General features: G+C 47.8%; 1 protein-coding gene across 13 annotated transcripts in view; it reads left to right on the forward strand.

Annotated features, from left to right (window-relative positions):
* GALNT6 (polypeptide N-acetylgalactosaminyltransferase 6) overlaps positions 1-12,907 on the forward strand; it is a 45,732-nt gene that overhangs the window by 24,447 nt on the left and 8,378 nt on the right. For 12 of the 13 annotated variants that reach the window (XM_023556515.2, XM_064284209.1, XM_064284208.1 and 9 more), the window contains 2 exons: positions 8,368-8,517; positions 9,576-9,810. In XM_023556515.2, coding sequence (XP_023412283.1) covers positions 8,368-8,517; positions 9,576-9,810 — 385 coding nt within the window. The remainder of the gene's footprint in view (positions 1-8,367; positions 8,518-9,575; positions 9,811-12,907) is intronic. The other variant, XM_064284215.1, reaches the window with a different exon arrangement.

A 12,907-nucleotide genomic window follows, 5' to 3' on the forward strand; every position in this document is an offset into this window, starting at 1 on the left:
AAGCATTGCATGCAGGGAAGGCAAATCCATATCCAGAGTACATGTCTATCCCAGTAAGAACAAAATGCTGCCCTTTCCATGATGGAAGCAGTCCAGTGTAATCAACCTGCCACCAGCTTGTTGGCCAACCTCCTCAAGGAATGATGCCATATCAGGGACTCAGTGTTGGTCTCTGCTGCTGGCAGATTGGGCACTCAGCAGTGGTGGTAGCCAAGTTGGCCTTGGTGAGTGGAAGTCCATGTTGCTGAGCCCATGCATAACCTCCATCCCTGCTACCATGGCTGCTTTGTTCATGAGCCCATCGGGCAACGACAGGAGTGGCTAGGGAAAGGATGACTGGTTTCCACAGAACGCATCATCCTGTCCACTTGATTGTTAAAATCCTCCTCTGCTCCCCTTTGGTGAACATTCACATGAGACACAAATATCCTCACTCTTTTGGCCCATCCACAGAGCTCTCTCCACATACCCCTCCCTATACCTCCTTATCACCTATTTTCCAAATATATTCTTTCCAAGTCCCTGACCATCCAGCCAAACCCATGAATCGGTATACAGTCACACAAGTGGCCTTTTCTCCTCCCAAGCAAAGTGGATAACCAGGTACACTGCTAGAAGTTCTGCCTATTGGGAGGATTTCCCTTCACCACTGTCCTGCAGGGAGGCCCCAGAAAGGGGCTGTAGTGCTGCCTGTTTACTTTCAAGTGGTCCCTGCATATCACACAGAACCATCTGTAATCCAGGCGCGAGTTTTCTCTTCCTCAGTCAACTGATCATAAGGAATTCCCCCATGGGGCTATAGATGCTGACTGGGAGAGGGAGGGTAATGTGACAGGAGTCTAGATCATGGCCGTTTGGGCTATTTCCTCATGTAACTTTTATCTTCAGCTCCTGCTTGAGCCCGATCTCGAATATACCACTTCCATTTAATGATGGAGTGCTGCAGTGTGTGTCCGACTTTATGGCTCTGTGAGTCAGACAACATCCAGTTCATGATGGGCAGCTCAGGCCACATGGTAACTTGGTGGCCCATGGTTAAACATTCCGTCTCTACTAAGGCACAGTAACAAGCCAAAAGCTGTTCTTCAAAAAGAGTAGTTATCTGTTGAGGATGGCAGAGCTTTGCTCCAAAATCCTAAAGGTCTGTGGTGTGATTTACCAGTAGGGGTCTGCCAAAAACTCCAAACAGCGTATCTATCTGCCACTGACACTTCAAGCACCATTGAATCAGCTGGATAATATGGCCCAAGTGTCAGAGTAGCTTACATAGCAGCCTGAACCTATTGCAGGGCCTTCTTTTGTTCTGGGCCATGGTCAAAACTAGCAGGTTTTTGTTTTTGTTTTTTTAATTTTTATTGTGCTTTAAGTGAAAGCTTACAAATCAAGTCAGTCTCTCATACAAAAATTTATATACACCTTGCTATATACTCCTAGTTGCTCTCACCCTAATGAGAAACACACTCCTTCCCTCCACTCCCTATTTCCGTGTCCATTCGGCCAGCTTCTGACCCCCTCTGCCCTCTCATCTCCCCTCCAAACAGTAGCTACCCACATAGTCTCATGTGTCGGCTTGATCTAAGAAGCTCGCTCTTCACCAGTATCATTTTCTATCCTATAGTCCAGTCCAATCCCTGTCTGAAGAGTTGGCTTTGGGAATGGCTCCTGTCTTAGGTGAACAGAAGGTCTGGGGACCATGACCTCCAGGGTCCTTCTAGTCTCAGTCAGACCATTAAGTCTGGTCTTTTTACAAGAATTTGGGGTCTGCATCCCACTGCTCTCCTGCTCCTCAGGGGTTCTCTGTTGTGTTCCCTGTCAGGGCAGTCTTCGGTTGTAGCTGGCCCCACCTACTTCTTCTGGTCTCGGGCTGATGTAGTTTCTGGTTTATGTGGCCCTTTCTGTCACTTGGGCCCATAGTTACCTTGTGTCTTTGGTGTTCTTCATTCTCCTTTGCTCCAAGTGGGTTGAGACCAGTTGATGCATCTTAGGTGGACACTTGCTAGCGTTTAAGACCCCGGATGCCACTCTCCAAAGTGGGATGCAGAATGTTTTCTTAGTAGATTTTATTATGCCAGTTGACTTAGATGTCCCCTGAAACCATGGTCCCCAAACCCCCGCCCCTGCTACACTGGCCTTCGAAGCGTTAAGAAACTAGCAGCTTTTTGAGTCATTTGATAAATAGGCTGGGATAGCACACCTAAATGAGGGATATGTTGCCTCCAAAACCCAAACAGGCCCATCAGGCATTGTGGCATTGTGCCTTCTTTTTAGTTGTAGGAGGAAACAGATATAACAACTTATCTTTCACTTCAGAAGGAGTATCCCAAACCACTGGACTCCTAAAAATTTCACAGAGGTAGAAGGTGCCTGAATTTTTGTGAGATTAATTCCCCACTCTCTAGCACACAACTGTTTTACCAAAAGTTCAGAGTCATTGACACTTCTTCCTTACTAGGTCCAATGAGCATAATGTCATCAATATAATGGACCAGTGTGATGTCTTGTGGAAGGGAAAGGCGATCAAGTTTCCTGTGAACTGAATTACGGCACAGGGCTGGAGAGTTGCTATACCCTTGAGGTAGGACAGTGAAGGTATATTGCTGGCCTTGCCAGCTGAAGCCAAGTGGCTTCTAGCGTTCCTTAGAAACCGGAATTGAGAAAAAGGCATTGGCCAGATCAATAGCGGTGTACCAGGAGATGTATTAATTTGCTCAAGTAGTGAAACCACATCTAGAACAGCAGCTACAATTGGAGTCACCACCTGGCTAAGTTTATGATAGTCCACTGTGATTCTCCAAGATCCACTTGTTTTTTGCACAGACCAAACAGATGTGTTGAATGGGGATGTAGTAGGAATCACCACCCCTGGATCCTTCAAGTCTTTGATGGTGGCAGTAATCTCTGCAATCTCTTGAGGAAAGTGGTATTGCTTTTAGTTTACTATTTCCTAAGTAAGGGCAGTTCTAATGGCTTCCACTTGGCTTTTCCTGCCATAATAGTCCTTACTTCACTTGTCAGAAATTCAGTGTGGTGGTTCTGCCAGTTGCTGAGTATGTCTATTCCAATTATGCATTCTGGAATTGTGGAAATCACTACAAGATGGATTTGGGAACCTGCTGTGAGACAAACCTAAGCTAAGCTAAGACTTCTTAATAACCTGACCTCCACATGCCCCCACTCTGGTGGGCCAGAGTGATGTTTTGGGTCTCCTGGCATTAGCATCAATTCAGAACCAGTATCCAGTACTCCCTGAGAAGTCTGATTATTTCCTTTTCCCCAGTGACAGTCATTCTAGTAGAAGGCTGTAGATCCCTTTGGGGAAAGCTGAGAGAAAAATTAACAGTGTATAAATTTTTGGCAGTGTCGTGAAGTCCTTTCTCCAGGGGACCCAGCCTCCCCTTCGTTCAAGGGATTGTGGATCTGTAAATTGGCTCAAGTCTGGGAATTGATTGAGCAGCTGTGACTTTCTAGACTGGTGATTCAATTATTCACCTGACCTAGAATTCTTCTGCTTGTACAGATCAAGTAAATACTTAGTAGATTCCCCATCTATTTCACTCCTAGGGACATCATGACTAAATAGTCAATACCATAAGTCTGTATGAGTCAGACTATTCTGATTACTACTTTGACTCCACTGTCCATTGCCCATCTTGTCTTTGTCAATAGAATGCCGCCACTTGAACCCTACTACCACAGGGTCCAGTTAGATGTCTTAATTTAGTTAGGGCAGTTTCCACTGTCAAATCTGACTTACATAAAATAGCAATTACAGCAGTCTTCAAGGATGCTGTGGCTCCCTTGGCAAGTTTGTTCCTCACAGTTGTGGTAAAAGATGTGTCCTCTGGGCACTCCATGTGTGGCTCTGTGGATCTAACCTTATAAATCCACTCTAACATGCCAATTTCCCTAAGTCTTTGGATACCTTCTACATACAGTATACCAAGGCAGGTCAGGTACTTCAACTTGATTTAGTGTAGGCCACCGCATAATCCATGCTTCAGCAAACCGACCAAATGAAGTATTAGCTCCTTTCCTAACATCTTGAGTTGAAAAATTTAATGGAGAATCTGTGCTTAGTGAGCCCACATCAGTAAACTCAAACTGATCCAACTTTATGTACCTTAAACCATCATCCCACACATATTCCCCAGGTCTCTGTTTCTACGTATTAGAAAAGTCAAGAAGTTCTTTTGGAATGTACGTTTTGGAAAGTAGTGTACCTCCTCCTGGGTCACACTTTGTATTTCACCTTTTGGGGCTTGCTGGGACTTAAGTCTAGCAAAAACGAGTGGTGGGGGTGGGTCCTGGGAACATTGAGCAGTGTCTTGAAAGATATCTACCCCAGGCAGTGCCCCAGGCAATGATTCAGATGCCACCCATGTGTTAACTCAGACAAAGGCTCTTCAGGCACAGCTGGGTTAATCTCATCAGATGGGGTTGGAGGGGATAATGGTTTTACTGCGAAGTGTGATTTAGCTGACAAAGATGTGGTAATCTCTTCAGATGGGAGTAAGAGGACTGGTTCTGTTGGCAAGGGCGAGTCAATGGAATTTAGGGGCTCAGTGTCCCCAGCTTCCTAATTATCTGTCCATATGTCCCCATCCTAAGTTTCAGGATCCCATTTCTTCCCAGTCAATGCCCTCACTTTAACTTCAGCTACCATTTGAGGTTGGAAATTCAGTTGGTATTGTAATTTGTCCACTCTTACAATAAGACTCTGGTTTTCGGCAATATCAGCTCTGTTACTATAAGAAATAAGGCTTTCTTTTAGGACACGAGTGGCAATTCTGAGGTCTTTTGTATGGCACTTGAGCTGTGACTCAAACCCTAATCTCATCCCTTTATTTCACCACTTTGTCTAGTGAAAGTAGGCCAACCAGCTAGCTTCCCTATACTTCTTATTCTGACAAAACTATAGAAAAGTATCAAACATGCAATCACCCAGAGCCTCACTTCTCACCAATGCTTGATCTGTTGGTGGTGATATTTTGCATATTAATATTGCCACCTCACGCCGTGGACTAGCAGCACCCTCTTTACTACTGGAGGCAGAGTCATCAGTGCCTATAAGATTAATCAGACTTGAGAACCAATTTAGAAAACTCATCATTATGATTTTGTTTCTCTAGAACCATTTCTGCTACCAAATGTCTTAGGCTGGATTCTCTAGAGGAGCAAAACTAGTGAGCAAAACTAGCAAAAATAGAGAGAGAAAGAAAGAGGGAGAGATTTATCTCAACCACTCACGTGGTTGTAGAGGCTGGCAAGTCCAAAGTCCACTGGCTAGGCATCAGGCTGGAGGCTTCTCCTGACTCAGGGACCCAAGACTGGCAAGTCAAGACAGCAGGCTGTTGGTTCAAGGGCTGGGAAGGCTGACGAATCTAAGATCAGCAGCTAAGATGGCAGGCCGCTCACTCAAGTCCTAAGAACTGGAGGTCAGGTGATAATGAGCCAGATGCAGAATCCAGAGCACACAAGTGAGCTTTGCTAGAACATCCGTGTGTATTGGATGCAGGCCACAGCCCTGAGGAAACTCCCCTTACAACTGATTGGCTGATCACATGAGATCACATCATGGAGGATGACAACTTCATTATATAACCACCAAACCACTGAGAATCATGGCCCAGCCAAGTTGACACACAATCTTAACAGTGTGGGGTCCCAGAGGAGCCCCGCCTGTAAGGCTCAGAATCCGGAGGTCCATCCTCATCGCCGGAGACTGGAAGGAAGGTACGGGAAATGGCTTTGGGTAGAACTCAGGCCCCCTGAGTTTCACAGCTCAGTACTTCACAGTCTCTTACCACAAAACCCACTTCCTGTGATGTTTTGTCCCCGGGTTATCTCCACCACTGTGAACGTCTGTAAACCCAGTTAAGCAAGTTCTCAGGGGGAAAATCAGCCACCCTGAAAAGGTGAGGCTCCTGGCCAGGGTTCCTTTCCCCTTCCAGCACTTGGGATTGTAGTTAGATTATGAGTCTGGGAGCTCCTTGAGGGCAGGACTCAGACCAGGCCCCTCCATGCCCAGGGTAGTGTGTCTAGCACCCGGGCAGGGCTATAGCAGACATTTGCTGAGTGAGTGGTGGGCTGAAGCTGTCACATGAGGCTAAATTTGACTCATGGGGTTCTGGTGCCTGAGACAAGAGGCCCCATTCCTGGAGTAAGATACAGCCTCTTCTCAGATGACTGCCCGAAGGATCCCTTCATAAGTTGGCACCGCATCAGAACACTGTCTATCCAGAAGGATTGAGAAAGAGAGAAGAAAAGAGCTGAAGTTCCCATTTATGGAAAGTTTTATTCTCCTGGAGCTCCCCTCTCCTAGGCAGTGACCAAAGCTAGACTAAGGAGGAGCAGTGTCCAAGTACCTTTCTCTCCTCCTCCCTCCTGGGATCTCACACATACGGAAGTGGCTAAGGCCCTGGATGACTGACGGAGGCCACACAGGCCACACTGACACCCATGCACGTTGTGTCCTTGCTGCCCCCAGAGAGGGGAGATGAGAATCCTCAGACGTGGCTGCCATTGCCCTTTGCATTTCCTGTGACCCTGGGCTCGTCACTTTGAGTCTTAGCTTTCCCATCTATAAAAGCTAGGGAAAAAACTCTGTATTTCATAGAGTTGTTAAGACTCATTTAAAAAAAAAAAAAAAAGTTGCTGTGGAGTCAACTCTGACTCATGGCAAACCCATGTACGACAGGGTAGAACGGTGCGCCATAGGGTTTTCAGTGGCTCACTTTTTGGAAGCGGATTGCCAAAACTTTCTTCCGAGGCACCTCTGGGTAGACTCAGACCTCCAACTTTTTGGTTAGCAGCCAAGTGTATCAACCATCTGCACCACCCAGGGACTCAATTAACCTTCGTACAAAAACCAAACCCATTGCTGTCGAGTCGATTCTGACCCACAGCAACCCTATAGGACAGAGTGGAACTGCCCCACAGGGTTTCCAAGGAGCGGCTGGTAGATTCGAACTGCTGACCTTTTGGTTAGCAGCTGTAACTCTTAACCACTGTGCTACCAGAGCTCTAGTTAAGCTTCACAGAGAAGATTAAATAAGAAAGTAAACATGAAAGGACCTAGTTCAAGAGGCGGCACATAGTAGGTGCTCAAGTGTTTGGGTATAATGTGTGTGTATGTGTGATCACAACCCAAGCAATTGATTTCAGGACACATGGTGCAGTCAGTGCCAGGTCACAGCCCCAGAGGGAAAACATACACACCTGCCTTTCACCTCCAAAACTATAGGCAACCCCATCCCTTGCAGTTGGGAATAGAGCAGTGGCACAGATAAACCAAACTGGCAGTCAAGAAAACATAAGGTTTAGAATATGTTTCATGATGGATTGTTTCAGAATAGAGCTACTTGTAAGGCTCTGAAAATTTCAGATTGAAGAACAAGGTCATGAATTAAACCCCAACTCAGAATGAGCTGGCAATCTCGGGAGAAATACCTCTCCCTTTTCAAAAAGCTTTCCTTGAAACTCAGGATGACTGCCCCTCCTGGGGGCTCTGCCTGCCCTGTACAACCTCTGGCAGGTCACCTGCCCTGCAGTTACCTGCCCCTGGCCAGCCTTGCCCCCTGGACAGTGCACTCCTTAGGACAATGACCATATGGGCCAGGCTCACACTCTACCCCCCAACTCCTATCACTGTGCCTGGTCCAGGGCAGGCATCTGGTACATGATTTTTTTTTTTTTTTTTAATGAAAAAGCTGTCTGATGTCTTTTCATCTTCTTAAAGAATACCATATGCAGAGGAGGTAGTAAAGAGGATTAGAATAAGACTTCCTGCTGCTGATCCAGCAAGCAAGAAATCAGACTGTATGTGTGCTCTACATGTCAACCACACTCTGAAGAGTCTGGGAGACCAGGAATCGTAGACACTAAGAAATGTCTGCCACAAGCTCCAGGTGTGGAGAGAGGAGGAGGCCAGAATCTCAGTTCTGAAAGATAGTGGCTGAGGGGGTAGGGTAACCAGGAGAGGCTTTTGAGAGCCTTTGTCAGAAGATTGTTTGATTTGTGGACAAAGAAACACAACTGTCAGGTCCTGTCATGACATTACAGAAGGTGCCTAGGTAAATAGGCCCAGGATCCAACACTGCAGAGCCGCTGTCCTGGCAAGGTGGGCTTGGGATAGCGGGGTGGGCTTGGCCACAGGTGGGGCTTCCCCTTCCTCTCCGCATTCTCCTCCTTCCAGCCTCCCCCGCTCCACCCCTCGCCTCCAGCTTCTGTGGAATTGCTTAGCTGTAGGTGCTGGAGGGTTAAAAGTCGGGCCTGCTGGAGGCCCAAGAGCACTTGGGCTTGGTGCCCACACAGGATTAGGTTTGCAACAAAGTGGTGAGCTGGCAACAATGACACTGTCACTTGCAGAGTACTTAAAGGAGCAGCTGGACCAGTACGTGAAGCAGCTGCAGATCGTGAGGGTGGTGCGGCAGCAGGAGCGGAAGGGGTTAATCACTGCCCGGCTGCTGGGGGCCAGCGTGGCACAGGCAGAGGTGCTCACATTCCTGGATGCCCACTGTGAGTAACAGGGTGCTGCCTGACCGCCAGGAGGCCTGGGTGTGGTCCGGGGCGGCCTCTCTGGGCCTCAGCTTCTTCCCTGGTGGAATGGAAAGCTGGGACCACAGGCAGCATCACCAAACCCCCTTCCTGCTCTACTGTCCAAGAGTGTGGGAAGCTTGGGACCTGCCCCAGCCTTTCCTACCCCTTTCTCTTTCCCAACTCCAAAGATATTTATCAGTAGGCACAAACAGAACTCAAACATTTGGTGACCCAAAAATTGCAGGGAGAGGGCCCTGGGGCCCCAGACACACCCCCCTCCCCATCTGTTCCTTTTTCTGAGCTCAGCCCTCAGAGAGGCCTCCCACCACCACTAAGAATGGCTTGTGTGGAGTTTCCTGTAGGGCCACACAGACCCAGGAAGGCCTTCCATCCTGCCTCAAGCCAAAACATCTCCCCACCACTGGTCGGGGAAAAAATATACCCTAAGAGGGGAGACATATCTTGGCAAGAGCTCTGCACGTGGTGTCAGAAGACCTGGGTTTGCCCTCTGGCTCCACCACTGACTGAGCCTCAACTTCCTCTTTGTAAAGTGAGAATGAGGATACTGACCTTACTCACCTAGCAGAATTATCACTCTGAGGGCTAAATGAAGTCGTATTTGCAGAAATTCATTGAAAATCTGACAGCTAGACAACTGGAGCTAAAGCTTAAGATGCAAATACCCCTGGGAGAGGAAACAGACCTTTCTGAAATCCTCACTTGAGTGGAGAGGGCTGATTCGGTGAAAAGGCTAGATGATTGGAGGTGCCATCTTACTCCCCGGAGAGTGCTGGTGTTCTTGCCACGAGATGGGCAGAGGTTCTAAGACCCCCATCCTCCTATCCGAGGCTGCCTCCACCTGGGAGTAGCTGGGGCTTTGGGGTGGAGTCTCAGGAGAGCTCTCTACGCCGTGCAGCTTGTGTGTGTTTCTCAGTCTGTAACCAGGGAGTAGGTGGAGGGTCCTTCTGTTCTGGGTCTTCTCCCTGGGGTGGCTCTGGGCAGGGCCCTGACTGCTGCCTCCTGGTCCGGGCCTGCAGGCGAGTGCTTCCATGGCTGGCTGGAGCCCCTCCTGGCTCGCATTGCTGAGGATGAGACAGTGGTGGTCAGCCCAGACATCATCACCATTGACCTGAACACTTTCGAGTTCTCCAAGCCTGTCCAGAGGGGCAGAGTCCATAGCCGGGGCAACTTTGACTGGAGCCTGACCTTCGGCTGGGAAACTGTCCCTCTGCATGAGAAACAGAGGCGCAAGGATGAGACCTACCCCATCAAGTAAGGACCACAGCCTGGTGAGCTCGCAACTTGGCCTTCTCGGCCCCAGTCCTATCCATCTCATATCAACATTTATTAGGTGCTCTACCAAGCACTTGACACATTTTATGTAGTCCTCACTGCCTATCGCAGGTACTATGATTAGCCTGTTTTACGGATGAGAACGTCAAGGCTCACTGTAATAAACATTTGGCCTAAGATCATGTAGCTAGAAAATGATGGAGCAAGGATACCTAGCCTGGCCTGCCTAGCCCAAAGCCCTCTCCTAACTGTGGCACTGTACTGCCCCACGCCATAACAGTTTGCTCTTACCACTCACTGTGTGGCAGGCACTGGGCTAAGGGCTGTACATACTTTATTTCATTTATTCCTCCCCAGTCATCGAAGGTCATGACTGGTGCTTGCAGAGCAGGTGAGAGAGGGTGGAGGGAGGCCATTGTTGAATAGCCATTGGGACTGAAGGGGTGCCATGTGTGCCCAGGTCACTATCTTTGAAAAGACAGAACATACTAAAAGGAAATAGATGAGCGTGCTGCAGTTTGCACTTTGTTGCAGCTGCCATGAATTTTTTCTGTAAAGGGCCAGCTAGTAAATATTTTGAGCTTTGCAGGCCACATACAGTCTGTTGCATATTCTCTTTGTTTATGACCCTTTAAAAATGTAAAAACCATTCTCAGCTCCAGAGCCTTACAAAAACAGGCTGTGAAGCCAGATTTGGCCATGGTTAGTCAATATCTGGGCTAGACTGTAGATGTTGTTGTTGTTGTTAGTTGCTGTCAAGTCGACCAATTCATGGTGACCCCATGTGTGCAGAGTGGAACTGTGCTCCATAGGGTTTTCAAGGCTGTGATCTTTTGGAAGCACATCATCGGACCTGTCTTCCAAGGTACCACTGGGTGGGTTTGAACTGCCAACCTTTCAGCCAGTAGTTTGGCACTTAATTGTTTGTGCCAGAGGACTTCTGTATGATGACTACTCAAGAGTTTATCCACTGTGAATATCCACAGTGCCCAATTCAACTCCCTCCACCATACACACCCACCTGCCTCTCCCTCTCCAGATTGCCTGCTGGTGTTGTTAGAGACCACAGGTTTATTTTAACGGTTGTCACTCCCAATTGAGCTGGGGAGTGACTGTTAGAATATTTGGTTTTGGATTATCTGTGCCGTTGTTTTCTTCTACTGGCCAGGAAACTTAAAAGACTACTGAATGTACATTACGGGTGGAGGGAAGAGCGGGTTGGGGATACAGTAGCTAAAGATAAGAGGGTAGATTTAAAGGGAGAGGGGGCTGGAGTTCCTCTCCCTTCACATACCCAGAGCCCTAAGAGACGCTGCCCAGGGTTTCAGTAGAAAGGACTCCCACGGACCCTGAAAAGCCAGCTGCTGGCTCCATCAGGAGGAGGAAAGGAAACAATGGAAGGGGAGAGGGGAAGCCAGCCTGAGCATGAGGGTTTCCCGGCTTAAATTCCTTCCAGAAGCGGCCGAGAGAGCTGTGTATAGTCAACCTCAAGGCGACAACATCAGTCTCAGGGTAACACCAAGGTCAGGCTCCTGGGTGGTCACCTAGACAGATCAGTCCGATGAGCACTGGGTGAGCCCCACCGTGTAAGGCACCTTGCTATGTTCCAGCTTTACAGAGCAGTCAGTGTCTCTCTCATTGGTTGTAGCGCATGGAGCCACCCACTGGTGGCAGCAAAGCTCTATTCAGGCAGCCTGGCCCAGGCACAGAAGCCAACAGCCAATGATTACATACCCCCCTTCCTTTCTGTTTCTCCTTGTACAACTGGATACTTTCACCTTAGCTCAGCTCCTCTTATGAGCAACCTACTATCTAAATTCAAAGAATGAGATGTTTTTGTTCATTTATCTTGAGTCTGTGCCTCCCTGCCTTTGTCTGAAGCCAGAATCTTTTTGCAACCTCCCAAAGGCTCCCTTTAGTCCAAATTGAGCTTGATCTCACCTCACTGTTCATCCTATTCCCAGGAACACCTCTTGTCATGTTCCCCTCTTCAGAGCAGCTAGTAGCTTTTGCCCAAAGCTAAAGTTTCTCGCACAGTATTAAGTACGGCGGCCAGGATCCTACTAATGTGCAGGCTCTATGGTCAGCAGTTCGAATCCATCAGTCACCCCTTGGAAGTTCTGTGGGGCAGTTCTCCTCTGTTCTTTAGGGTTGCTATGAGTCGGAATCAACTTGACGGCAACGGGTACGGGTTTTTTTTATAGGTTGCCATGGAGCCTTGGTGCTGCAATGGTTAAGAGCTTATCTGCTAACCAAAAGATTGGCAGTTCAAATCCACCAGCTGCTTCTTGGAAACCCTACAGGGCAGTTCTACTCTGCCCTACAGGGTCTCTATAAGTTGGAATCAACTCAGTGGCAATGGGTTTGGGTTTTTTAGTATAGGTTGCCATGAGTTAGAATTGACTTAATGGCAACAAGTTTGGTTTTGAGGTCCCTGGGAGGTGCAAACGGCTTGCACTGAGCTACTAATCAAAAGGCTGGTTGTTCGAACTCACCCAGTGGCACTGCAGAAGAAAGGCCTAGCAATCGGCTTCTGTAAAAATTACAGCAAGAGAACTCTGTGGAGCAGTTCTACTCTGTAACACATGGGGTCGCTATGAGTCAGAATCCACTCAACAACAACAGTTTTTTTGTTTTGTTTTTAATTATCTCAGAAGGGCCAGGAACCCTAAAACAGTATAGGGCCAGCCCAGCTGATAATATTTGTTCATTCATTCATGATTTGAATCCTGCCTATTTCCAAAAACAATTTCAAGCAACTTCTGATAACTGAGTATCTACTATATTCCGGGCATTTGCTACCACAAAGCAAACTATGGTAGCTTTCCCCTGGGCTACAAGACTGATCTCTCAGAGAACAAGATCTGTGTCCGTCTCAGCCCTGGATTCCAAACGTGTAGCACAGGCCCTGGCGGCTGGTGTTTATCACTGGTTGAATCAATGAATGAATAGGTGCCTTTTAGAAGATAGTATAATTACATCCCTTCCTGGCCTGGTTTTAGGAGGGGAAGAGGACATCGTAAATGCTCAAAAAACGTTTGCTAAATGAATGGGTGAATTAATGGAAGAGGGACTG

The sequence above is a fragment of the Loxodonta africana genome, chromosome 4 (assembly GCF_030014295.1).
Source record: "Loxodonta africana isolate mLoxAfr1 chromosome 4, mLoxAfr1.hap2, whole genome shotgun sequence".
NCBI lineage: Eukaryota > Metazoa > Chordata > Mammalia > Proboscidea > Elephantidae > Loxodonta > Loxodonta africana.